The sequence below is a fragment of the Cyprinus carpio genome, unplaced genomic scaffold (genome assembly GCF_018340385.1).
Source record: "Cyprinus carpio isolate SPL01 unplaced genomic scaffold, ASM1834038v1 S000006753, whole genome shotgun sequence".
In the NCBI taxonomy this organism is placed as follows: domain Eukaryota; kingdom Metazoa; phylum Chordata; class Actinopteri; order Cypriniformes; family Cyprinidae; genus Cyprinus; species Cyprinus carpio.
Genome location: NW_024879352.1, coordinates 2,415,107 through 2,442,140, shown reverse-complemented (window position 1 = coordinate 2,442,140; position 27,034 = coordinate 2,415,107). Strand labels below are relative to the sequence as shown.

Genomic DNA, 27,034 nt, shown 5'->3' with positions numbered 1-27,034 from the left:
CCATTTAAAGCGATTTCAAGAAATGTTTAAAGAAATCTTTCTCATTAATTAACTTGTTGTTTAGTAATTCCGTAATTCTGGCTTCATTTTTGTCCTATCCTTCACTGTTTTGATATATTTTCTTGGTTCATAGCAGATTTCAAATCAATTCTTTGGCTTTGCTGCTTTTTTAAATGCGCTTTTGCAGAGACCTCTATGCTACAGGACTGATTTTTCTGCACCTCAGACCGAGTGAAGGCAGATCCTTCTGTCTATCTTTTGTGACAGTGCTAAGACAGGCAAGAAAAGAACTGATACACATACACACACACACCTCTCTTTGTTCATTGTACTTCAGGCAGTAAAAACTCACCTGGGGAAAGCATCAGCAGTAAGATTTGCCAATACGGCATGCCTCCACAAATACTACTGTCATCACTCTGTCTCACACACATTCTCTCAAACAAAGTGTTCATTGGGCAGAAGTCTTGGCCACATAAATGTTCATTCTATCTGTCTTGCGCACACACACACAAATACAATTAAAAGCATCTTTAATGTGTGAAAAGATTCCCGACAGTGTTACAGCTTGACCTTTCACTTTTATATGACCACACAAAATGAAGCCACCTGTGAAACAGACAGCAGAAGAACAGAGAGGACGTATGTGAGCGTGTGTGTGTGCGTGACGTCGCATCTGTGTTTATTGCGAACATTTATAGAAGGCCATGTTGAACTCTTCTGTTTTCCCGCTTGAAGAATTTCTGTGGTCTCAGAAGTTGTGTGCACTGCTAATGGATGTGTATGGGAGTGTGTCCCCGCTCACACACCTGTTCCTCATTTTCCAATTTGTAACCAATCTGCTCTCAACGAGGGGCTAAACGGCCCTGATAACCATCTTGACTGCTCTCTCTTTCTCTTTCTCTTTCTCTTTCTCTCTCTCTCTCACACACACACACACTTTTGTATGTATTGATGCATATGAGTTCCAGTCAATAAACTGCATCTGTAACCGTTTTTTTTTACCTTTCATCAGATTAAATTATAGTTTCTTCCCGTCTCTACTGGTCAGTCATTTTCATGATCGATATAACAATCTACAGTTTTTGGCTCTTCAGCCTCAATGATAGTGAAAAGAGTACCACTCAAATCTACTATAGGACAGTGATTCCCAGCGTGCCTCTTGGGACATACTTAACTAGGTATTTTATCAATTAACTTATAAAATTGTAAATTAATAAAAAATAATTAATTTAAAAAATATTAGTAATATAAAAACAATATGTATATTCATAATTATTAATTTAAAAATAAACAGTTATTTGAAAAGATGTCAAATATTAAATCAAATTGGTAATGTTTAAAATAAAATAAAATAATGTTAACAATGGAAAAAATGTAATAATAATAATCTAAAATAAGTCATTTTTAACAATAGAAAAAAATATTGAATATAATATTAATTATTAATTAAAAACAGATATTTGAAAGGATGTCGAATATAAAATAAATATTATAAAATAAAGTTTTATAAAATTACTGTTTGTATATATATATATATATATATATATATATATATATATATATAATATTATTATTATTATTATTATTATTATTATTATTATTAAGTTAGATTTAAAGGAACACATTTCTATTTATTTATTTATTTAATATACATCCATGTATATTTATCCAAATTTTGGGATGGAAACGCTGCTTTATCCTTGAATTTATTTTAACTTATTTTTTTAATTTATTTAAATTCATGAAAATTTGGATGGAGGGGGGCAAATAACCTTTTTTTTGGCACAGTATTGCTTAAGGAGACATTCTGATATAAACCATCAAACAGATCCAGTGGTGCATCAGCTCAGATGGTCTGACTAGAAATATTCCATGTTTTTTGAAGTGTCTAATGGTGAACTCTGTGAATTGGTGTTGTGCGTTTTGTGTTGGCCCGGCACAAGTAACGTGAGCTGTGTGGAAAAATCCATTTAAAATAACATTAATGAAGTAACCAGGTGATCTGCAGTCAAAAACACTCTCATCATCTCTCTCACCCAGTCATTTAGTGGTCAGTGCTAACTCTCTCTCTTTGTCTGCTCTTTCACACTCTCACTCTCTTTCTCGTTCAGTGTATGTGTATGTGAGCAAGTGTCACCATATGAAAGCCTGTCTCTGCCTAATTCAAACCACCTGCCTTAAACAGAGTACTTCTGTGCTCCATACAAAAAAGACTGTGTCTGTGTGTGTGTTGTGGTGGGTAGAGGGGAGTATTTAAACCTTTCAGCAGCTCCAAAAATAAAAATAGGCTTTTAAAAACAGGCAACCTTCTAAACCAATGACTCCTGGAGCTATAGAGTCTGTTCCAGGCTGTGTATGTGTGTGCGCCCTTCCCGGTGGACATTTATGAATAGTTATATTAATACAGGGCAGGATCTACCTAAAAGACTTGTACAGTTCTTATGCAAGGAATTCTTTACATGGTATAAAGTTAGCTGGAGTGTGTGGGTACTTTTTGTCAATTTTTTTTTTTTACTTTTTTTGTGTTGCAATTGTAAATGTGTGTTTGGTTGAACTAGATTTAGTGTTATAGAGAGAACTGCAGGTTTGTTTATTGCAGAGTAACAAACTTGAAAAAAAATGTAAATAGCCAAAAGGTTACATCATAAATGAGAGGAATTTGTTTTTGTTTGTTTTTAAAGAAAGATACATTTTAAAAAATCTTGTAAATAATAATATAACAAGGTTAATAAAACTATCAAGTTTTAAGAAGAATACTTAACTTTTTTTTATTTGATGTTTTTCTTCAGTTTTTACTTTACCATTGTACTTTGTATTTAATTTTTTAGTTTACCTTTTACTTTAACTTTATATTGTACCTTTTACTTTTAATTTTTAACTTTTTTGTAAAGCTTCTTTACTTAACTTTGGTCTTTGGTTTTACCTTTTTTTTTTTTTTTTTTTTTACACAAAATTAATTAGACTAAATTAGATTCTCGTGATCTTAAAATTATTTGATCTAAAGGCTTAGATTTCATTTGAATTCTGCCTATGTATGAATTTCTTTACAAAACATATTTTTTAAATGCATGACATTTACAGAACTATGACGTGGACTAGACAGAGGAAGGCTGCTTTGAAGAAGATTAACATCATAATTGGTTTAACTACATAATTCCCATACTTCAGTTAGTGTTATATCATAGTTTTAATGACTTTATCCTTTTTTTTTCCTTTTTTCTAAATTTGGAAAAACAGTAGTAATGAAGGCTAAGTAGGAGTGTTCAGGCTTTTGACTGGTAGTGTAATTACGTAAATGTTCATCATATTTCCTCTTTTTAAAATTAGCCACCCAGGTAATGTAAATTTTGACCAGTGATTGCATAACATATGTCACAATTTAAAATGATTTGAATATTTCAAGATATTTCATTCAAAAGCGCCTGCAGGGAAATATAGTCAAACACGCCCAGATGCATAAAAACAAAAGAGCCATTGAAGCAGAGAAGAGGATGTCATCACAGTTAATCCTTTGTTTTCTCTTTCACCTTCTTTTAAAGTTTATGTTTGCTTGCATGGACGGATGGCAGGAGGAACACTGACACAGATTCATAACATGTCTAACGTACATGTCATTTTTGGAATGCCTTGATCCGCTAGAGAAGGAAACTACCCTTAAGCTGCTCTACCTCTGTGACCCATTTGCTGAGCTTTAAAGTGATCAGTTAAACAGATGTATGCGTGTGTTTACCAATACATGCATATTAATCTGTTCCTTTAAGATGGTAATGAAAAACATCATTTTGAAGATCTTAGAGGTCGGAGTATGATATTGCGGGACAGTATTACATATAATGAGGTACCGAACCGTGTACACGAATAATGAAAGCATCTTGATTTTTTTATATACACAAAGCTTGTACATTTGCTGCCTAAATATCCAGACCCCTCCCATAACGCCAGGAGAGAGTGTGTGTGAACAGGACAGAAGGGGAAGGCCTCTCAGCTGTCTCTCACAGTGCTAATGATCCTTGGAGAGAGGCGTGAGGGAGGAATGGAGAGAAAAGGATGGAAAGCAAGGGATGTTAAGACAGATACAGTACGAGCCGGGTTTCATTTCAGAATATTTTTCCTGTTACAGTGGCTCTAAACCACCTCAAGTCCTTGATGGTAATTCTAGAAAGTTGCTGAATCATAATGGCTGTTAAAGCAAACCAAATACAATGGAGAAGGTTTACAGAATGATTCTGTTACAGTGTTACATTTTGCCATCTGTGTGTATCATTGTGAAAAAGAGAGAAACAAAAGAGTGAAAAATCCAAGAATGCTGTTTGCGGAGGCTAAAATAAGATCAGAGAATGTTGCAGACCATTTCCTCCCTTCACTTGACCTCTCCGTTTCACGCTATGTCTGTCCCTCTTGTTTTCTCTTCAGTCTTTCTCTCTTGCACACAGACACAGTCACCTCTGTTACATGTTGGTTTCATCATTAAGAAGCTGTACTGGTGAAGATAGAAAGCTTTGTCTTGACCTTTGGCCTTTCTCGATTGTGACATTCCTCTTACTAGCCTCATGGTGTCATAAGGGTCATTATTACATATTTTATGTGTATGTGTGTGTGTATACTCCAGAATTAGCACTCACAGAGCACCAACTGCTAGTAAAATCTTTGTATAAATAAAATTACTTGCCAATTAGCTGGTCATTTTATTAGGAATTGCAACATTATATGGTTTATGTCAAACTGTAAGAAGTCTGATCCCAGCTTGATGTCAGTAGCCTGGTTTCCATCCAAAGTTGTGAATTTGACTTGTGTGCAAAATTGGAATATCGCACAAAACATTTGTGAACGACCGTTTCCATCCAACGAGTCAAAGAGAACAAAACCCTCACTTCCTGATAAACTGGCACTATACATCACTAAGAAAAGTAGGAGAAGCTACTGAATGTAATAATTTTCCTATATAATAAATTACTTGTAGCTCAGAATGAGCAGACAAAACACAATGAATGCGGTTAGCGCTTTCGGAGGTGGATGCTGCTGTTTGGGAACGCAGTCGTTTAACAGTTCTGGGAGGCAATTATACAGAAATACTTTGATGACAGACTTTGCTCGGGCATTTCCGAATGACCATAACAACATTTCAGATGCTGTGGAACAAGATCGGTCTGCTGGTTAGTCATACCGTCCCATAGTGCAAAGTCACATGACTTTTTTGATGTGCTTGGAGGAATTTATTTGCAAAATGCATTTCCATCTCACATTATTTGCATTAACCCTTTTTCGCACAAGTTAAAAAACACCTGAAGCGAGCGTAAAAACTTTTTTTGCGAATTAAGACATTTTTATACGAAATTCAGCATTTCCATCACTCGATTCTGATGCGATACTTCAAAATGCGCATTAAAACAGGGTGATGGAAACCCAGCTAGTGAGTCGTGTCTTCTAAAGATAACATCTGTCATGACTAACAACTTTTACCTCGGGGGAAATGTACTGATAGACATTCATCTTCGCCAGAACTCTGTGACGACACATTTGCGGAATATTCCTCAACAAAAATATGAGGAACAACATTGCAATGTGTTGTCTTCATGTTTTTGTGACAGACGCTGAAAGCTGTGAATGACACAGTGACTTCAGCTGTTTGTCACAAGTATGTTTAATAAATCAATTGTCATTGGGACCAAATATATATTCTTAATTAAAAAAAATCCAAAGACTGAAGAAAAATCCTGCTGGCACAGACTTCGGTATTTGCTAAAACCACAACATTTCTACGTTAGACATTTTTGGACACACTTGCCTGCAATGATTCAGATCTGTGAGGGGTGTTTATGTATTGCTCTTAATAAAATAATGCAAAAATCAGTTTATTGGTCAGTAAAAAAATATATTTATGGCAGGTAAATGTTCTCATTTATGCCAAAAAATTAATTTTGGATATCTGCATGTGTGTTTAGAGTGAATTTATACATTTCAGACTTGACTAAATCAAACAGAGCTGATCTGAACACAATCTTTATCCTTCGCAGTGGGTGTTTAGTGGTTTGTGATGTAGAACAGTCATTTTTATTTAACCTACAGATGTTTAAAATACAGTTTGATTGCTGAGACTTTGTGCTGTGATCAAATCCAATGCTGTGTGAGTTCCTTCAGTGTTTAATTTTATGGTCTGCCTCTCTGTCTGTTATCTCGTTTGAGTGTTTTTTTTTTTTTTTTTAATGAGTGCAGCAGGAGTGAAATATGAATGAGTTGGGCGGCCAAGTGCGGCGCTCCCACTGCAGCATATAAAACGTGCTGATGGGGTCTTTATCCCTCCATCAACCTGAAGGGAAGAAAAGAGCACAGTCCTGTCAATGTAATGGGGCGATTCTCCAGCCAACTGGCTAAACGCTAAAGCCCTGGAGTCAAAAAATGTGTGTGAGAAAGAGAGAGAGAGAGGGAGTGAGCTAAAGCCAGAGAAAAAAGACAAAAGAGTATCACCCATTGACCTCTTGGCAAGCATTCTTGCTTGAAGTATCTCACCATTTATTTCTCCAATAACACTCTCTCTTTCATCTAGATCTCTGTTTAGATATAGTCTGTGCATTTGTGTCGTTGTGTAGTGGTTGTATGGACTTGGGAACTCTGTGCTTTATTCCCACAATTGACATCCCATGAGGCCTAGTGCTGACGTCAGGACGGGGACGGCCGTGTGTGTTTGTGTGTTGGGGTGTGTGTAAGATCGTAACCACATAAAAGCACATCCTACTGGGCGCAGATGTGTCTGTGTTGAATCTGTGTCGTGTGTGAATGTGGGGGAGTCTTGATACTTGATCTCAAATGAACCTGAGAAAATAAAGCTGTTTTGATACAGTTAGTCCTGTATGAGGTCTTCATATCATTTGCATCTTGATATGGTGTCATCAATCACTTAATGACATAATGTGCATCAACTGAAATGGATTTCGCTTTATAATAAAGATATTGATCTTGTTGTTTCTGTTTGTTTTAGGCGATGTGGCTGATGTTGCAGCAGAAGGAGCCTATCGATTTTGTCATAGCGACGGGGGAAGTGCACAGCGTACGGGAGTTCGTGGAGAAGGCCTTCAAACACGTGGGCAAAACCATTGTGTAAGAGCACGTGCACACACACACATCTACCTCAGATTAAGCCCATCTGGTTAATCTGGCACATCTGGTGTTGTTTTGCCGACAGGCTGTACAAGACCGCAAAACAACACGCAAACACACCATAAATATTGTAAATATGTAACGCATATGCTGACAGATGAAGGAATGTGTTCAAAGCTCTTGTTCTCGCATTTAGGTGGGAGGGGAAGAATGAGGAGGAGGTGGGCCGATGTCAGGAGACAGGAGTGATTCACGTGAAGGTGGATCCGAAGTACTACCGGCCAACTGAAGTGGTAAGTCACTACAAGACTGTGTTTGTATCTTCCTGTGTAGTAGGAGATTAGAACATTCAAGGTGCCCTTAGGAGGTGAGAGATAAAATATCATACATATACTAAGTGTTGACATCTCCTAGATATGTGGTGAGAATATTTTTTTATTTATTTTGTGGCATCATCAGACAGCTATTTGTTTCAGTATTGTTCATTGTGACTTGTACTCCATTAAATCAACTGCATTCAAATCTCTGGAGAGGATTAGAGGGCGTTCACAGAGGACACGTTCTTTCTTTCAAAAACAGCTAGACATTGCATAACTCCGTGGAAGGGGTCTTGAGAATTTTTGGAAGAACTTGGCAGAACATCTTAAAAATGTGTCGCTTACCATAAAATTCCCCAAATGTGTTGGCCAGTTATGCTGTGACATTTATACACTGCCATTAAAAGGTTTGGGGTCAGCATAAATAATGCTTTTATTCAGCAAGGATGCATAAAATTGTGAAAAAGTGCATCATACTGTAATTTCCCCAAATATATTAAGCAGCAAAACAGCATTGATAATAATAAGAAATGTTACATTAGCACCAAATCAGCAATGATTTCTAAAGGATTGTGTGACCCTGAAGACTAGAATAGATTACATTTCAAAATTTATTAAAATAGAGAAGTTATTTTAAATTGTAATAACATTTCACAATATTACTGTTTTAAATGTTTTGATCTGATAAATGCAACCTTGGTGAGTTTAAGACAAAATCTTACTGACCCCAAACCCTTAGACAGCAACAATTTAAAAAAAAATATTTTTCTATGAAGTACTCAAGTAGACAAGATGATCAAAACGCACGTCCTTAAAAGACAAGTAGATGTCAGTTTGTGTATGTGTGTGGTGGGTGGTCATTCAGGAATGAGAAAGGGCACTAAATCTGTAAAGAAAACACACACGGAATGATTGGTGACAGATCAGAGGTTTTCTCCAAGATGCATGTTTGCTGTGTATGGGTCAGAGGGGTGTTTCCAAGGAACTTTTTCAGCGGGAAGAAAAAATAACATAAAGGTAGGACAGAAAGATGTGTGAGTGTATGCAGTCTCAAGATGAGTGACATCAGAGAATTAAGAAGAATCAGTGCAGAAAGACATCTGAAATCTGTTACTCGGGTATAAAACTATTCATTATTTTTAGTATCAGGTTTTTGTTGACCTCAAAATGCTGTTACATAATATCAGCGCAGGATACTTAAAGAGACTCTGAAAGGCAAAAACCGAGCAGGCCATCCATCAACACAGAAGCGAAATGGGAATTTGACCTTTAACCTCCGTGATAGAAAGTAAATCACTGCATTTCCTCAGGAGGCTGGAGTGTCAGTACAGGACGCAGGTCACTTACAAGGATGAATGAGAGCAAGTGTGTGTGTTTGCGATAGATTTACAAATGGGTTGTCCACAGGCTACATGTGAACATGTTTCAAATCTTTTGGATGAAGCCTATAATTAATCAAATCACTTATTCTGGCAGAAACAGAACAGAAAAAAAATGTTTTTGGTCCTCTTTGCCAGCACACACACTTTCTTTGCCTAAAAAAAGTAACTGGATGAAATGCACACCTATTAATAGGAAAGCAGTGGGTTGAATACACGAGACCTTCTGCAATCGTCATACGAACTGCTGTGTTTTTGAGCCATCCTAATTTATTTTCATTCATACTACACCTGCATGATTTATGAAAGCATAATTACGGACAGATCAAAATCTTCTGGCTGAAAGATCCCACGTTAATGCTAAAAATAACTGTCACACCCATAACTGCTGCTAGATTAATGGCACTATGCATTATTATCATTCCCAAAATCAATATGTGAAGCCTCTGAGGGATGGCTATCATGCCAGACGTAACTTGTGGTTAGATGTGCGTAAATTGCGAGTGAATGATGAAACTCAAATCGGTCATCTTTATTTGCATAACCTTCAGAGATCTTATAACAAGTGTGTGCATATGGGAAGATTTCATCTGTAGCTTTGCTGCAAATACAACCTGTATCTCGCTTTCACTGGATGTGTTCTTTCAGTCGAAACACACTCGCTCAAATTCCTTCAGGAGGTATGCGTAGCTGTAGCTTCAGAATGAGAAAAGCAGGTAATGCGCTTGGCCTTGTCTGTCCATCACACGCCATCTACTCAGACAAAGAAACCATGTGTGCGCGTTAAAATAATACGCTAACTTGCTTTTAAGGCCTGAAATATCACAATTTAAATGAAGCTTGAAATATTAGAGCGAATTTCAGTAACTTTTTTACGATTTCCAGCAGGAGAGTACTGTAAAGTAAACCGTGACCATTCTTTTATTTCTCTCTCTCGTTTACTTTTATTCTTACATTTACACATGCACAAGGACGCAGCGAATTGGGTGCAATAATGAACACACCAAAACCGAGCCCTCTTTTTTTGCTGATTGAGAGGGTTTAATAGTGAAGGCTCAAACTGATGAATGTGGCCCCCAGACGGCCGCTGAAGACCGCTGCGTGAACCCTGTGGTCCCCCCGCTTTGCCTTTCAGCAAATATGATTTTGCACATCCATTTCATTCTTTCGGATGCTGATTTAAACAATTTTTATGAGGCACTTTGGGGAAGGAGGACCAAAGTTAGCCAAAGGCTTTTTTATTTTCCAGACAGTCCCCAGGAAACCCTCATGTTTTTTTTTTCTTTTCGTTTTTCATTTTGAAAGAGAGAGAGAAAGGAGCACGAGAGAGGGCATAATGAAAGCAAAAAGCTTTGATTTATGCAACGAATTCCACAAACGGCGAGTTTGAAGCAGTCGCTTGGTTTAGTAACTCTGGCCTTATATGAATGTCTTGCCCATCTGAACTTATGTGCATATCTCAGAGTTTTTGTCTTTGGTAAACTGTACTGTGGTTATTTCGTTACATGGTGAAATTTCAGCTGACTTTATTGGCTTTTAATTGCATTTTTACAAGGTTTGAGAATGCCTTATTGTGTTATGTGGCAACATATGCAGCAAGGATTATTGAAAATAAGTAGCAAAATGTGTATGAATTCTTTCAGGATGTGTCTGCCAGGAATATAAATGTAATGTACAGTAAGTCAGTGTAAGTGTGAGCATGCATGCTGATGATAGACAAAACACACTGCTGCACTGGCTGCAGTTCACCATGTGTGCATTTCATCAAATCAGTTCACAGACTTGGCGACCCTGAGGAATTGCCACAACATGATGGAATTATGTGGATTATCAGAGATTAGGTCTATATGGTAGATATGCCAGCAACTCAAAGACATCAAAAAATTACACACGTCTCTCTTACAGAATTAAATTTGAGACAGTTGTTCTTTTGTGTCATATTGTGTATTTTTAGAGTGGTAAATGCATATTTTCATGATATTTAATTTTCTATATTGAAATGATAGAAGATACTTTTTTTGACATTATAACTGGCACGTGCATTATTAGATCTGTGTGCTGTTTTTACGTATTTTTACATATGTAAGCATATTACATATGTAAGCGCATGCATGTTTTTTGGTTTCTGCTGGAATGAAAGATGGCTTTGACCTTTCACTCCGAGGATCAGGATGGGGTGATCTTATCTGCTCTGTGGCAGAGGTCAGGAGCGAGATTAAAAAGCATCCTGTACTGAGCAGCACACACACACACACACACACACACACACACACACACACACACACACACACACACATGGAGGCCCTCACTCTGTGAATGCAGGAGTCTGTCTTATCTGACCCATGTTGAGCGTCATAGTACCAGCATGCAAAACACAGCTGCATCATCACTTACCTGCAGCTTTGCTTTTAATTTGAATGCAAGATCCATTTTATTTTCAGGCTTAAGCTTAGTGGCCAACCGACCTGCATGCTTTTGTGTGTTTTTAGATTTATGTGCTTGTTGAAGGCAGGTCCCCCTGCTTTAGTGGAGTTTAAGCCTCTGTTGTCTGTTGTGATGCTTTATGGGTAGTGCAGTCTTTAGGGTTTTTCTGGGTATTATAGTTGCTGTGGTTGAGAGGCTGGCTTTTGTGACAGCTTTATGGTGATATGCAGTGTAATAGGTCAGAGTTGTTAAAGTTGAGTGTGAATGATGTTGTAAAGAGTCTGGCCGGGTGCCAGGTAGAACTCAAACCTGCAATAAAGCCTCGCTCTTACCATTCAGCTTTTCCTCATGATGACCGTATATACATCCACATTTATTTCCATCATACTTTACAGTAGAGCTTAACTCACTTTCATAACGTTACATGGCACTTTTTACCTCGTGCCCCGGGACTTTTTTTTTTTTTACAGTGCTACTCTGTCTCGCACTCCGTTCTTGTCGAGGCATCAGGGAGAGAGAGAGAGAGAGAGAACAGAACTAAAAAAATAAAGAGGGAGAGAGGGGTGTACGTTCTCCCCTGGCCTACTCTCTGGTATTTCCTGAAGGACTTTGACTGAGCGGAACCACCCTGGGCCCCATGGAGGGGAAAGAAAGAGAAAGAGTTTTTAAAAAAGAATGAGAGTTGAGAATATAACATATAAAAACCAAGCCAAGTGTAAAGATCCCCAGTAAACAGGTGAATTTTTTTATAAATTAAATGTTTAGGGAAGAAAGATAATCCATTTTGAGCAAAAGCAGTAGAGAATGTAAAAATATTAAATTACTAGATGTCTTTTAAACTAAAAGGTAACAACATTAAAGGATTCAGTAAATGTTAAGTTCATTTGATAGCATTTGTGGTCTAATGTTAATTACCTCAAAAATAAATTCTGTATGTTCCTCGTTTTCCAAAAAAAGATTACGGTGAGACATTTACAATGAAGGTGAACAAGGCCAAATTTTTGGAGGATTTTAAAAGTAATGCTTGTAATTTTATAAAAGCAGTAAAATTAATTTTTCTGTTAATTCTCGTATTATATGAACTATAAATCTGTTGAAATAATGTTTACCATTGCACGTTGTCATGGTAATGGAGTTGTAAAATTGTTTGAATTTTTTTTTTTAACACTAAAAATATGTCAACACACATACCCCTGGTTTCACAGACCAGGCTTAAGCCTAGTCCTAGACTAAAATCTAAGTCTGAGCTGTTTCAAATGAAAGAAACTTGCACTTACTGATCTTAAAATATATCAGTGCCTTTGTTTTGTCTCGTCTCAAGATGCATACCAGTAGTGTTTTTTCTAAGGCACATTTATAACAATTATTTAAATGTCTTAATTGAACTATGGCCTAACCCTGGTTTAGGCTAAGCCCTGTCTATGAAACCGGGCCTCATTTTTTATTGTCTTGTACTATTGACACTGAATATTTTAACATTTACAGATTGGTATCATTCGCTTCCATTTTAAGTGCCTCGATGTAATTTTTTATTTTATTTTTTTAAGAAAAGAAGGGACGAGTCAAATTTTATTTTCGAGATTATCAACATTTTGCCACAAGTGTTGTCGACTTTGATGAACTTGTATTGAACCTGGAATATTTCTTTAAACTAGGTCGAAATCAGAAACAAAATAAGTTACTTAAAGTAAAATTAGCAGTTCACTATTTAGCAATAAGTAAACAAGTGATCAAAACAATCCTGTGCTGTAGTAGATCAGAAAACTTTTTTTTTTTTTTCAGCAGGTGTCTTGGCGTGTGTTAATCTGTGTACCAGTGTTTGTTTGTGCTGTGTGTCATAATTACCTCATGGGTGTGTTTGTGTGCATGTTCGCACTTTCCCGGCTGTGTGTAGTGGGAGAGGGGAGGTTAATTGTGGGCTGCCCTCTGTAAATGGCATGTCCCAGGCTCGTTATCTTGATTGAGTAATTAACTCTGGCTCTCGGCACTCTTACTCACACTGTCAGACTCTGAACTCCTGACTCCTCACATTCCTCACTCCCTCTCCCTCGCGCTTTCTCCTCTCTTGCTCTTTAACTTTCACGCTGCTCGTCTCTCTGAGCTTTCAATTTATCATCATTTTCCTTTCTCTCCATGTCATTCCTGTCTCTGTCCTCTCTCTCCTCCTCTTCTCTCACTATCGATCACTCCAGACAAGGCTGTTTTTTTATTACACGCATGAGGCAGAAATGTAAAGGAGCTCATGATACTAATTCTAGTAGTGTTAAAGTGATAGTTCACTCAAAAATGAAAATTCTGTCATTTACTCACCCTCATGTTGTTCCAAAACTATGACTTTCTTTCCTCTGTGGAACACAAGAAGTTTAAAATATCTCTTTGTTTTTGTCCATACGATAAAAGTCAATAAATTCCAATGTTGTTTTGGAGCCCACTGACTTTTAATGTATGGATAAAAACAGTCCAAATATCTTTTTTTTGTGTTCCGCAGCAGAGAAAAAATCCAGTGAAGTGAAATTTATGATAAAAAAAAATGGCAACTGTGGTTACCTGAACTTTACCTTAAAAAATATGGTAGCATGGTAATATTTTAGGTTTTACAAATTGAACTTAAATTGACAGTAAAAAAAATTAAGTACTAAAACCTTTGTATCTTTATAATGCACTGGCAGCCACCAAATACACTGGTATTTGGTATAAAAAAACACATAGAGTCAAATATATATACATACATATTTCTGCCTGTGTATGTAAATGTATATGTATGTATGTTTATATTTATATAAGGTGCACAAAAGGTAATACACAAACATACACGCAACATAACATAATAACATAATAACATCTGATAAGAAGAAAGTTATTTCAATGATAGACCATCAAATGTGTGTGTCACACAGGAAGACTGCAAAACTGTCAATTTAACTGTATTCTACTGTATTCTACAATTTTTTTAATGTACATAATAAGGAAACTTACTGTAACCAATTAAAAGGTTTTTACCATAGCATTTTTGCCATTTTTATTGTTAAAATTATGATTGTATTTTTTACAGTGTAGTTCTCTATCTCCCCCCAACCACAGTGAAAGCACATTAAAAGTAGGTGAGATGAAATTTGAAAAGGTATCTGGGTCATTTGAATGAGGTGAATCATGTTCTCGCTGGCAGGCAGGACTCTTGTACGCTCTTGTACTCTTGTACTGCTTGAGAAGATACAGCTCTCTGAGGCTTGTAAACACAAACACACTGGCAATACCACATGTAAGCACACACAGATCCTCAGTAATAAACACACCGTTGATTATGTGTTACTCATACAGATGCTTGCATGCTGCGATCTTTGTCGTACAAGTCTGGCTTTTAACACATTGACACTAGGTTGTATAGATTCGGATGCACTTTTGCGCTCAGGCTTTTGACGTCGCTCTTTAGTTTTTCTGCTCTGTGATTGGCTGTTGTTTGAAAAGGGAAATCATGAGAGTCTTTGATCCCTCCTAAACATCCTGCATCAAACAACACAACTCTCACACACACAAAACTGCACAGCACATACTGAAGTCTGTCGAACAGCCGTGGATTTCTGTTTCACCATGTACTTTCGAGGCATTCATCTCGCTCTTGTGTCTCTGATGTTCACGTGCATTGAAAGTGTCAGACACTTGGGGTTAGAGTCTCTTTGCTGGAGAGGGTTTACATGATCATCTAAATATTTACTAAACACTTGAAACAAGAATCTGAGATAGAGACATTCTCCTTTGGTGTTGATTCAGATTTTTCTTCATTGTACTCTGTCTCTTTTACCTATGATAATGGTGAAATGAATGTTTTGTTCTGAAATCTATAAGCTTTATATATACAATACCGTTCTAATATGTTAGGGTCAATAAAATGTTTTCGAAATTAGTCTCTTATGCTCGCCAAACTATGTTTATTTGATCAAGTAGGCAGTACAGTTAAAACAGTAAAATTGAGAACTTTTATTACAATTAATTTTATATATATATATATATATTAGGGCTGTCAAATGATTAATCACGATTAATCACATCCAAAATAAAAGTTTTGTTTACATAATATATGTGTGTATACTGTGTATATTTATTATGTATATATAAATACACACACATGCATGTATATATTTAAGAAGAATATGTTATGTTTATATATTAAATATATTTATATATAATATAAAATATAAGAATATAAATATATAAATGTATATACATGTAAATATTTTCTAAATATATAATTTATGTGTGTGTATTTTATATATACATAATAAATATACACAGTATACACACATATATTATGTAAACAAAACTTTTATTTTGGATGTGATTAATCGTGATTAATCATTTGACAGCCCTAATATATATATATGTATATTAAATGCAGTTTTTTCCTGTGATGGCAATGCTGAATTTTCAGCAGCCATTACTCCAGTCTTCAGTCACATGATCCTTCAGAAATCATTCTAATATGCTGATTTGGTACTCAAGAAACATTGCTTATTTTCAATGTTGAAACTGAAAAGTTTTACAGCCAATTTTGTTTTCAAGCTTCTTTGAAAGTTCAGAATAACTGCATTTATTTGGAATAGAAAAAAAGTATTTACTGTCACTTTTGATCAATTTAATGTATACTTACTGAATAAAATAATTAATTCCTTTAAAAAATCATACTGACCCCAAACATTTTTTTACTGTATATATGTATGTGTCTGTGTGTATAAAAGTATATATAATTTATTTTTTGTGTATATACAGAAAATAAGATAATGTTTTTATTTATCTGTAGATATCTTGATAAAATGGAATCTAGATTTAAGTAAAATAATATATTGTAAAATCAGTAATGACTGATTTGGACATGTTTATGAACAAAACAAACACAAATCTCCAGGGATTTGGTCATCAATGGAAGTTTGACACCCACTTTTGTCAGTCTGGTCATATTGCTTTTGTGGATTTGACCTCTGACTCCGCTGTCCTACAATAGTGCACAAGACTGTTGCTGTGTGTGCGTGCTTGAAACAGTTTGTTAGAGCATGCTGTTTTTTCCTGATGCATGTCTCAGATATATTAAAACTCAACGAAACATGCATGCATGCAGAGTCATTTTAAAGTCTCAAATGTCATGTGTAGCCACGCTGTAAGTTTAAGAAAAGTTGCTTGATGTTTGTGAAGGTCTGTCTCTCTAATAGTCCTGAATTCCTTTACGTTAAGTGCTCGGTCACACACAATAAAAATGTACCCAGATGATGACTATCACTTTTATTTATTGTTCATTTCCATTTTATTTACCATATATGCAGGTGCGGCTTCTGTTTTAAACCCTGACGCATGTAGATATCTTCTTTAAACAAGCAAAAACACCCAGTGTTTGAAACTAAAATCTGCTTGTGAACTTCCACTGTGCCTTCGATATGTCTTGACTTGCTGACTTTCTATTTAATAGCAACAGCTGTTGCACACAACGCATGATTCACATGCACATGCAATGCTTCAGTTTCATCGAATTAATACCGTTTTAGTTTTCCTTCCTTTCAAATACTTTGTAAACTTACACTGTCAGGACACAGTACCGTAGTTGTTTGCATGTGAAGACTTGGATGGGCGACAAAAGCAGCTGATGTTAATTTAGCTTTCAGAAAAGTGAAGACTAATTATGATTAATATGCCGCATTAATACGTATCTTGATTATGATGGTTGCATGCTGTTTCATATGTTGATGAATGAATGCTATTCCACTAATTAGTCTTTAAAATATGGTTATGGCATTTAAATGATTTAATTGGAGCTAAAATGGAACCATGAGTTTGTGACTGTAACTTCTCAAGGTTCAGCATAAAAATATGGGCTTTTGGAACAAGAGCTCTCATTTGTCAAAGCACAGAAGTGCCATTGTGAGTGTGTGTTCTGGCACCTTGTGTAAGCAGATCAGCAGCAAGGACACCCTCAAACCCTTTACTGCCACCCTGAGAAGCACCTTTAAATGTATGTGTGTGGGTGTGGGTGTGAGTGTTGCCGTCTTGGCAGGAGAACAGAAGGGGTTAGGCCACAAGAGTCACACAATCCATCATGCTCTGGCACTGAGAGAGGGCTGGAAAAGAGGGAGTGCTGGACGGATGGCCTGCCTCGGCCCTCACCTTCCCCCAGAGACACGGAGATTGACACCTGTGTGTGTGGTGCTGCCGATTGTGTGTGGGTGTGTGAGAGGGAAGAAGAGTGTGTGGGGGTGCACAGGTTGGGAGGTCCAGTTAATAAAGAAGGACTAAACCACCCCTTTGCCTTTTTTTCCTTTTTCATCATTGTTTTCCTCGTCTCACTCTTTTTCTGTCTTTCTCTAGGACTTCCTACAGGGAGACAGTTCCAAAGCCCTTAAGATCCTGGGCTGGAAACCACATGTGACATTCGAGGTGAGTGTTCCTGTATTAAAAAAATCAAAGAGGTTCACTTCCAGTGCACTCAAGATTGAGAAATAATGTATGTGTGTGTGTGTGTGTATTCCTACAGGAGCTTGTTAAAGAAATGGTGGACGAGGACATCAAGCTCATGCGGAACAACCCAAATGCCTGAGCCCACACGCCTTCATCTCTATGCATGCCAAAGAGGCGGCTGTCATGTGTTTGTGTGTGTGATCACTGGAAGAAGCATTCAGCTGCATTTCTCTTCCTCCGTCTGTCGTTTTCTCTCCTGCTTCAGCTTTCTGATCTCAGTTTCGCTGTGTTTTGAGGGTCCCCGGTGTTGCCTTTCTCTGTTACTTTATACTGTCATATTTAAGGTTATGTGTATGGATTTTTAGTTTGTGTTGTCTAAATGATTTTTAGCAATTTTTATAAAGCGGTTTTTATTCATAATCATGAAAAAAATGTGTAAATAAGGGTTTGTAGAGCTTTTTAAAGGTGTTTGCCATTTAATTCATGTCATTGATAAGGAATCACATTAATTGGTTGGTTCATTAAAAATCGTTTCCTGATTAATTAAAATGCAAATATGACCTTTTAAAAATTAGTTGTGTGTAAATTCTTAGTCATTTGAATGTGTTTGTTTATGGTTCTCAATCTTTTTGACTCCAAGGTACCCAATTGTCCAAGACAATATATTTTGTCTGGTACTGGTAATTATTATAGAACTGCTTGTTTTCAAAAAAAAAATAATAATAATAATATGAAAGAATAGCCTATATTATGAAAGAATTTATGAAAATGATTAACCACAAATAATATTCTAACTACATATTCCATGAATATGTTGGTTTACATGTTCATTATGGTTTTTAGCATTTTATTTTATTTATGTATTTATTTTTTAAGCCATTCCTTCTGGCCTCCTGTCTGAAAACCTCTGATTTACATGCTGAAAGGTTCGGTTCTCAGATTAGGTTTGTATTTTAAGCCCCTTTTATTTAGGCTGTTAAGAGTAATATACTTTTTTTTATTTGTTTCCTATAATTTAACCTACTATATTAACAACACTTGAGAAATCAAAAGTATAACATTATAGCTAATATTACTGACAAAGTAAGTAAAAGCTTACATGGTTACAGTAAGTAAACATCATTTTGAAAAGAACTGTTAACTTTTCAGTTTCATTCTCTCTCGCCTCAGAAGTTAAATGTACAGTGAAATGCGTCAGAAAGCGCCTAGTGCCAGCTTTCGCGGGTTGCCTGGCGGTCATCGAGCCCCTCGCGCCGAGCACAACCGCTCTCTTGTATTCAGAGGGAAACGAGCGTCCACGAGGCCTCGAAGAAGTCCTTCATTCCAGATGCTCGAGCACGGCCCACCGTGCGCAGCTTAGGGAGCAGTAACTCGGCCTTGTAAAGCAGCTCGTGTTTAATCACCTCTGACGTCGGGCGCAGCTGGGCCACTGAACCCTGACAGTGAAGACATTTCGTTGTGTGCGAGAATCCTCTGGCGTGTTTATTTGTAATGGCGACACGGTTGTCCTCATCAAAGTAACAACAGATTCAAGAGACCTCTGTCAGCGTAAGTGTCCTCAAGCGAGGAGAGAGAGACCCGGTAAAATCTGTCTCTGTAAAACGACTCAAGAGGCCACGGATTTTCTAGTCTATTCAAAGAGCCAAATGAAGGTCATTTGACACCGACGGCCAAAGAGAGTAGGGTCTTTGAGGCCCTCATAAGAGGCGATAGTGGGGCGTATATTTGTCTTCGTGTAGGCCTATGTGTATTTGTGTTTGCGAGACGGCATCATTTAAGCGCCTTAAACAGCGCACCAATGCGAGCGGGCCTGATTGGAACCAGACGGTGCCTCGCCGGTCCGCGAGCGTAAAAAGCACTTTTCCACTGGCCTGGGTCGCGAGCTCTACCACGTACAGGTGCACAGGCCGCGAGCAGCCACTAACTTCGTTATATAGGCTATCCCGGAGAATTTATTTTTTACGCTTGAGCGGGGAAATTTCTGGTATTTTGTTTGACTACCCTGCTGATGTTCCCGTAAAAGCAGCAGGAAACGTGAAATTCAATTGGACCAACAAATTAAAGTAGCTTAGCTATTATAAAAAAATAAGGGACGCGAAAAACCCTAACGTTGTTCAGTCGCATAATTTAATAGCCTATAGCCTAGCTAATGCTTTATTTATATTTTCTGTTGGGAACTGTCAGTAATTTCAAAAGATTCTTAATAAAAAATGCATTGAACTCAAATGATCCTCTCTGCGACAACTGGTTTGCTCACTGCTTCCAAAACTCGTTATATGAAGTGTATTAGCGGGTTTTAATAATGAAAGTGAATAAAATGTAATAATTAAATATTATTTCAGAAGTTTATAGCAATATGGAGAAATTTATGTAGGCTAGTGTATTCTGTCGTTAATTTATCTTCTCTCATTTCTATAAAAAGATAACGTCAATTGTGTATAATTGTTATATATTGTTAGATGTCATATATTACATTATTGCTATTTTATTATATTTCAGTTTACTTGCTTAGTCTCACCCTTTGTCCGGTATTGTTTATTTGTTTCTGTATTATATTTTGGAACAGCAGGAATTATTTGCTTTGTCAGAACATTAGGATTTCATTGATAAGGAACTTTGACTCGCATCCGTCTCACAATTTTTGCAACGCATAGAATCATCATTTTGTTTAAATCCACTCTGTCAAGGTAAACTCGTGTCTAATTTTTTTTTTTTTTCTTGTATTTGTTTTTCATCGTCAAGCAGATACTCCGTGATAATCCTCTCGACCTTTCTCGCAGTCCACGGCTTTGTGTTTACGTAATTTTTTTTGCAATTCCGTTTTTCCCGAGAGAAAAAAAAAATATTTTATATAATTAGTATTAATGTCTAAGATTTAAACATTTAAAGACAGTTGCCTTCGTGCGCTGCAACAAATAGGAAGTATTGTCATATAGGCTATGTGTTAATGTTTTAGATTATCGTTAAATATTTATTGAACTTTTCTAATGTATAAAGTATGAATAATTTTTTTAACGTAGCATTAAAAGTAGCTGATATATTGTATCAAAACACTAAATATATATAATTTATTTTGATGTTTTATGATGTTTTTGGTTTGTTTTTTTTTTTTTAAGATTGTGAGAAATGAAGAGGAATAGAACATGTTAGTTAATTTATATACTGTATACTTATATACTGTATTTTAATTACTAACATTTAGCAAATATGTTTAATACCAACAAAATTGTTCACATATTTGTTTTAATTATTTGGGTTTTGGGAATATGTTTAGTAGGAATAATTTTTAGTATATAGGCTGTACTGTTTTAGTTTTATTAGTATTATTTACTATTTTTGTTGTTGTTGTTATAATCCATATTTTTACACACTATTATTATTATAATGAACAATACAAACTGTTGAATTAGCCTCCAATAAACTAGCAGCACCTCACAAAAACGCACTTAAACATGATTGAAAATTAATTGGACAGACCGTCCTACATTTATCTAATTTAAAGAGACCGCAAAATGTATCAGGAAATTGTAAAATAAATCACACAGGATATCATGCATGATACACATCGATTTAACAAAAAACAAACAAACACACTTCTCAGGCGTGTTATGAGATCTGCATCTGGTTAAAACGTGCCACGTTAATAGCAGAAGGCTCTTTCTGCTGTATCATATTCCCCTCGCGCGCAATTCAACCCTGAAACACGCAGCTGATCACAACAAAGACTCCTTTTCACTGGCACGAGCCCCTAACATTACCTGCGCGCAGCTGTAATGCATTTGCCACTTGAGCCCTTCTTACAAAGTCGAATCGCCTCGAGCTGACCTTGCAACAATACTTACAGATACTTAACGCTGTAATGCTTATTCACGGTTTTTTTCTCTTTCTTTCTTACTGTCTGTCTTTTTTTCCATATCGTCCTCTGTTTCTCCTCATTTGTTTCTCCTGATTTACACTTGAGGCCTATTCATTAACCGTATCTGGGAATCATGCACAAAACAAATAAATACAAGCGCTGCACTGCAAGGCCCCACAGTTTCTGCTGCTGATGATTGCAGCTTTACACATCGCTGTGCTCAGCTGCATATTTAAATATTGCTGAATATATATCAGGACAACGAATCAAAATAAGACGATTATCCAGTTTATTTCAGTTGCACTAAAATGTTAAATAGAGTAACTCCTTATTTGTGTCCGTATCTGGAGTTGACAACTGATTTTAGCCTGAGTTAAAACATATCGACATATTACGTAGCCTATTTGTTTTACATTTATTGTATGTGAAAAAAAGCAACGCAGAAATGAAGAAAACACTGACTCGCATACCGAGTAGAATGCTTTTGTTTGGAGGTTGGGTGAATTAATCATTTGATTTATCAAGCCATGGTTGGCTCAACATGTCTGGCCTATACAGCAATTCTTTCATCTATCTGCTTTTTAATCTATTATGTGTTTACAAATGATTTTTTTTTATCAAAAGACAATGGTTGTCTACATTCCGCAAAAGTGCAGTTCACTCCAGTGTGCCAGCAGTGTGTAACAGTATAAAAAGAGAACAGAGCTAAAACGGTCAACTAAACAGCCTGGCATAAATAAAACAAGACTGCAAGATATAGCTCAGTTAAATTTAATTTTTACCATACTAAAACTAGAAACATATTTACACCCAATAAATATTTCTCGAAAGTATTAGCCTACTTGAGAAACCAATTATATAGGAACACATAGAACGTTTAACGTTAAAATTATGCTTGTAGGAGATTTAGGTAAACGGGGACAAAGTTCTGTTCTTTTTTTTTTTTTTTTTTTTTTTTACGCTGACATTGTAGCCTATAACACTTAATTGATTACTTAAATTCTGACAAGTCTTTATAATAGTTATTATTAAACATTGTTTTGTTGTGCTTCTGTTTTTAAGTGCATTTTTAGGTTAAGAACAATTTAAGGGTTCCTTGCACGTGGAAAAAAAAATGGAACGTGGAAAAAAAAATAATTTCCAGATGTTTTTAAAACTTTGACCCCTATCCCCACCCCCTGTCCAAGGAATGCCTTATTAAAAGCCAAATATTTTAGGAGGAAAGTAAGAAAATTGGCAAATATTTGCTAACTAGCTATGTTTAAAAAACGTTTTAAAAATTATTCCTTGTTTTTTTGTGCCCGCTAATCAATAACAAGCTCTGACAGTCATTTAAGTAAATAATGGATTCAACAGGCATTACAAATCGATAAATCACTCGAGCGTTTAACTCCAACAAGACGACAATTTATTAAACAAATAGTAACTTTAGATATTTTCAAAAACGTATAAGAAAAGAAACGGTAACTCAGTTGTACACTCGTTACCTTTCTATACTGAATTGATTATAAATACTTAGGACATTTCCTTGCAAAGTTGGTCCACCTGCTCTCACAAGAAATAAATTAACACATTTTCTTTTAATCTATCTTGATGGACGAGCAGGGAGAGAATGTTTATGTGCAACGGAATTATCCTACTTACCAACACAAACTCGCAAATCAGCCCGAGTTCACTGACCTAAAAGCTTCCTTAAATTACAAACACATGGCAAATAATACAAATATATATTAAACAATTTTGAAATTCATTAAACGCTTGGTCAGAACTTGCAGTCGTATACAAAAGCTCCGGAAGCCCGGTAGAGTGGCTGACTGGACGGGAAAGCCATTTGACAGCTATTGCTTCCGGTCACCGGAGAGCTGTTCAGAGCTATCCGCTGCGTCTCGAACATCTCGCGCACCGCGTGAAAGTTCTGCTGCTGGCCGGGATAGCTCGCGCTCAGGTGTCCCAGCTCTCCGGACTGACTGAGGTACCAGGGTGCGAGTCGGTTCTGCTGCAAATGCTGGCTCTCCTGGCTCGAGCCCTGGTGGGGGTGTGAGATAGAGGAGGCGCTTGTTGTGTTTGTGTATTCCGGTAAAGTGTCATCCCCGTGGCCGCGGTCCCCTGTGTACAGGCTCGTAGCTTGCATGTTGCAGTGATAAGTGGCGGGCTGGCCGCAGGGTGGACTGTAATGGGCGGGCTGCGGGGATGGCGAATAGGTCAGAGACACCGAGCCCGGCAGAGCGGCGCGAGAGGCCGGCAGCTCTGCCGCGTGCTGCGGGGACCCTCGAAGTCCTGTCATGATTGTATCCATAAAGGCCTGTTGTGGCGTTTGCGACTGTGGACTCCCACTACATGCACTCCCACCGCTCCTGTCTGGACTCTCCGTTTTAGGCACGGTGCTGAGGGGTGGAGTGCTGTCATGCGGGGGCGTGCAGGCCCCGTTCTCGGTCTTTATATCCCGGAGCTTCACTGGCTGCTGCGCGTCTTGCTCGCACGCTTGTCCCTGGTTGTCTTTGCCCTGCCGGTCCCGCTCCTCTCGGTCCTTCAGCACGTCCTTCTTCTTGAAGCGGCGCCTCCGTCGCAAGAAGCTGCCGTTTTCAAACATGTTATATGAGTCCGGGTCTAGACTCCAGTAGCTGCCCTTACCTGGCTTCTTATCATCTCTTGGCACTTTGACAAAGCACTCATTGAGCGACAAATTGTGCCGTATGCTGTTCTGCCAGCCTTGCTTATTGTCCCGGTAAAATGGAAAGCGCTCCATGATAAACTGGTAGATCCCATTTAGAGTGACCTTCTTGTCGGCTGAGTTCTGGATGGCCATGGTGATGAGCGCGATGTAGCTATACGGAGGTTTCACCATGTCCTTGGGCTGCTGTGCAGGGGCGTACGGCCCATATGCGCGGGCCATGCCGCCGGGGTACTGCTCGTGTGCTGCGTGAGAGTACATGCTCATAGGCGCTGGCATACCGGTATATCCACCTCCGGCAGCGGCTCGATAAAAGCCTTGATCCCCGGTGATATAAGGCATTACGCCTAGAGGGCTTTGGCTAGACACGGGGTAGCGCGCCTGCATCGTACCCCTCTCTCCAACGCTCTCCTGCTGCGGACGAACAGACAAAAATAAGGTTAAAAATAGGCAGACGTCTTATTTCACTTCGGGAAGAAAATTCATTCCAAAGTTCGTCACTTCCACCTTTTCCTTCAGTATCTTGTCTCAAAACTTTCATCCAAAGTTTCTTCCCAAGCGGATGTTCTGGTCTTCGCTGTGCAGGCGAATGAGAAGCAAATGTATTACGCGGAGAAGTCAGTGAATAGGGAAAATCTGTGAACTTCCCGCATCCGTAACTTCACAGGGACTTTTTCACCGAATTACCAATTCTGCCTTTTGGCTGAGCTCAGCGCTCCTCCCTGAACTCCTCTCACGACCAATAAGCGCTCGAGAGCTGTTTGTAGAAAGACTGTACCCGAAGACCTTTTCTCTCTGGGTATACCCTTGCGTTAACGGTAAGAAAGACGCAAACATATGGAAAGAGTAGAAATGTTGACAGAAAACGAGAAAATTCACACAATCCTCAGGGTATAGGCTACTTTTAAGACGTGAAATAAACAGAATCGCTGACATCTGCTTTAGGGTGTAAAGTGACATATTTTGTATAAAAGTACATGGCTAATATTAAAAACAAGAGGTAAAACAGATTTATAATATTTGTTAAGATCTCTCGTGTTTTTACAGAGTTGCAGCCTGTCTGTCGAACAAGAATAGCTCCCTGTTTTCCTTCAAGTGTCAGGATTCATTTCAATCATTTGGCACTAATAGATGTGCTGAAGGGGTGAAGTAAAGCCGCGTTTGTTTTTCAGAAACAAATTTACTGCTTAGGCAAAATCTGTTCTGGCCAAAAGGTGTAAATTAAGCAATGTGTCATTTTTAGTGCTAGATGGACGAAAAGCCACCCAAATTGTGCTTTACACTTATCCTTTGTTGGTGCGTGTCAGTGCTGCTTTAATGTTAAAACATGTCGTGCAGTTAATAATAGCTTTAGGTTTCCATAGAAAGTCGCACCGCTTGTTACATTTTTCTTCACTGTGACAATGAAAGTGAAGCTGGCCAAAATATTTGGCAGTGACATAAATTTTGTTTTGCAAAGTTTGCTGCTTAACTGTTGTGCTGTTCATTCACATTGTTTCTAGATTATTGTGTGGAGTAATCAGATGCATTTTAAATAATTGCTAAAAGCTTAATTGGCCAAAAAATGAACTTTTTCACAAATAATAATAATAATAATAATTTCACGTTTTTTTTGGTCCTGACACAAAATGACAAGCTAATATTAATTGAGTAATCATATCAGCAGCACATGTGAAAGTGTGAATGAGTACTAGTCAGGTAAAATCACTATTAAGGAATCCACTAGCAAGGAAATTGTTACAAACAATATTGCACCTGAAAGAACCATTTACCGATCATCAAGAACTTCAAGGAGAGAGGTTCGACTGCAGTGAAGAAGTCTTCAGGACGTCCCAGAGTGTCCAGCAAGCGCCAGGTCCTTCTCCTCCTGAAGAGTCAGCTACAGAATCGTGTCTCCAGCAGTGCAGAGCTTGCTCGGGAATGGCAGCAGGTTGGTGTGAGAGCATCTGGATGCACAGTAAGGCCAAGACTTTTGGACAACGTCCTGGTGTCAAGAAGGGCAGCAAAGAAGCCACTTCTCTCTCCAAGAAAAACATCAAAGACAGACTGAAATTCTGCAGGAAGTACAAGGATTGGACAGCAGAAAACTGGTGCAAAGTTATTTTCTCTGATGAAGCTCCCTTCCGACTGTTTGGGACATCTGGGAAATCAATTGTTTGGAGAAGAAAAGGTGAACGCTACTAGTCCTGTGACGTGCCAACAGTGAAGCATCCTGAGACCATTCATGTTTGAGGTTGCTTTTCAACCAAAAAAAAGCCTTTAAAATGTATGATCATTGTTTTCAGTATACCATAGAAACGTGGAAAAATTATCTGCAAATACTGAAGCAGCAAACTTTGCAAAACACAAAATTTATGTCACTTCCAAATCTTTTGGCCATGACTGTAGATGCACAATATAGTTGCACTTTAATGACAAGGTAACGGGCATATTAATATATTTATTGACCATGACTGTTTAAAACTTTTGGTTTGTAAAGTAGCCTATTTAATATTAAATTTGTTTTGTGTATTTGCACATAAAAATAAAATAGAGAAGACAAAAGAAACAGAAACAAAAGGGGGAAAACTAGGTAAATTTGTTATTTTCTTTGGCAAAAAAGAGGAGATTATTAGGCTATCAATTAAATTATAAAAAAAAGTAATTAAATGAAAAACTATAACATCATTATCAATTCATTATTACCAATGACAACAATAACATCATTATATAGAAATGAAACACCATGATAAATAATTAATATGACATGTTTCATGAAACAACAATTGTAATATACAAAGATATGCATTTTATTTATTTTTCTGTTGGGTGTTTGTTTGACTTTTTATGATAGACTGCCTACATTGTAGTT

At 37.3% G+C, this 27,034-nt stretch overlaps 2 protein-coding genes across 4 annotated transcripts in view; one reads left to right on the top strand and one right to left on the bottom strand.

Annotated features, from left to right (window-relative positions):
* LOC122134006 (GDP-mannose 4,6 dehydratase-like) overlaps positions 1-18,227 on the top strand; it is a 59,209-nt gene extending 40,982 nt beyond the window's left edge. For both annotated transcript variants that reach the window (XM_042755838.1, XM_042755839.1), the window contains 4 exons: positions 6,980-7,098; positions 7,295-7,391; positions 17,567-17,635; positions 17,733-18,227. In XM_042755838.1, coding sequence (XP_042611772.1) covers positions 6,980-7,098; positions 7,295-7,391; positions 17,567-17,635; positions 17,733-17,795 — 348 coding nt within the window. In that variant the 3' untranslated portion in view covers positions 17,796-18,227. The remainder of the gene's footprint in view (positions 1-6,979; positions 7,099-7,294; positions 7,392-17,566; positions 17,636-17,732) is intronic.
* Positions 18,228-23,100: 4,873 nt separating this feature from the next.
* On the bottom strand, positions 23,101-24,868 carry LOC109113447 (forkhead box C1-B-like). Of its 2 annotated transcripts, none has more exons than XM_019126243.2 (2): positions 24,691-24,868; positions 23,101-24,597 (listed from the first exon to the last, which is right to left on the bottom strand). In XM_019126243.2, the coding sequence occupies exon 2, from the start codon at positions 24,568-24,570 to the stop codon at positions 23,275-23,277; it is 1,296 nt and encodes a 431-aa protein (XP_018981788.2). In that variant the 5' UTR covers positions 24,571-24,597; positions 24,691-24,868; the 3' UTR covers positions 23,101-23,274. The 2 variants fall into 2 exon arrangements, with proteins under 2 accessions (XP_018981788.2, XP_018981789.2); XM_019126244.2 differs by having other exon boundaries at positions 23,101-24,594.
* Between the last annotated feature and the right edge of the window lie 2,166 nt (positions 24,869-27,034).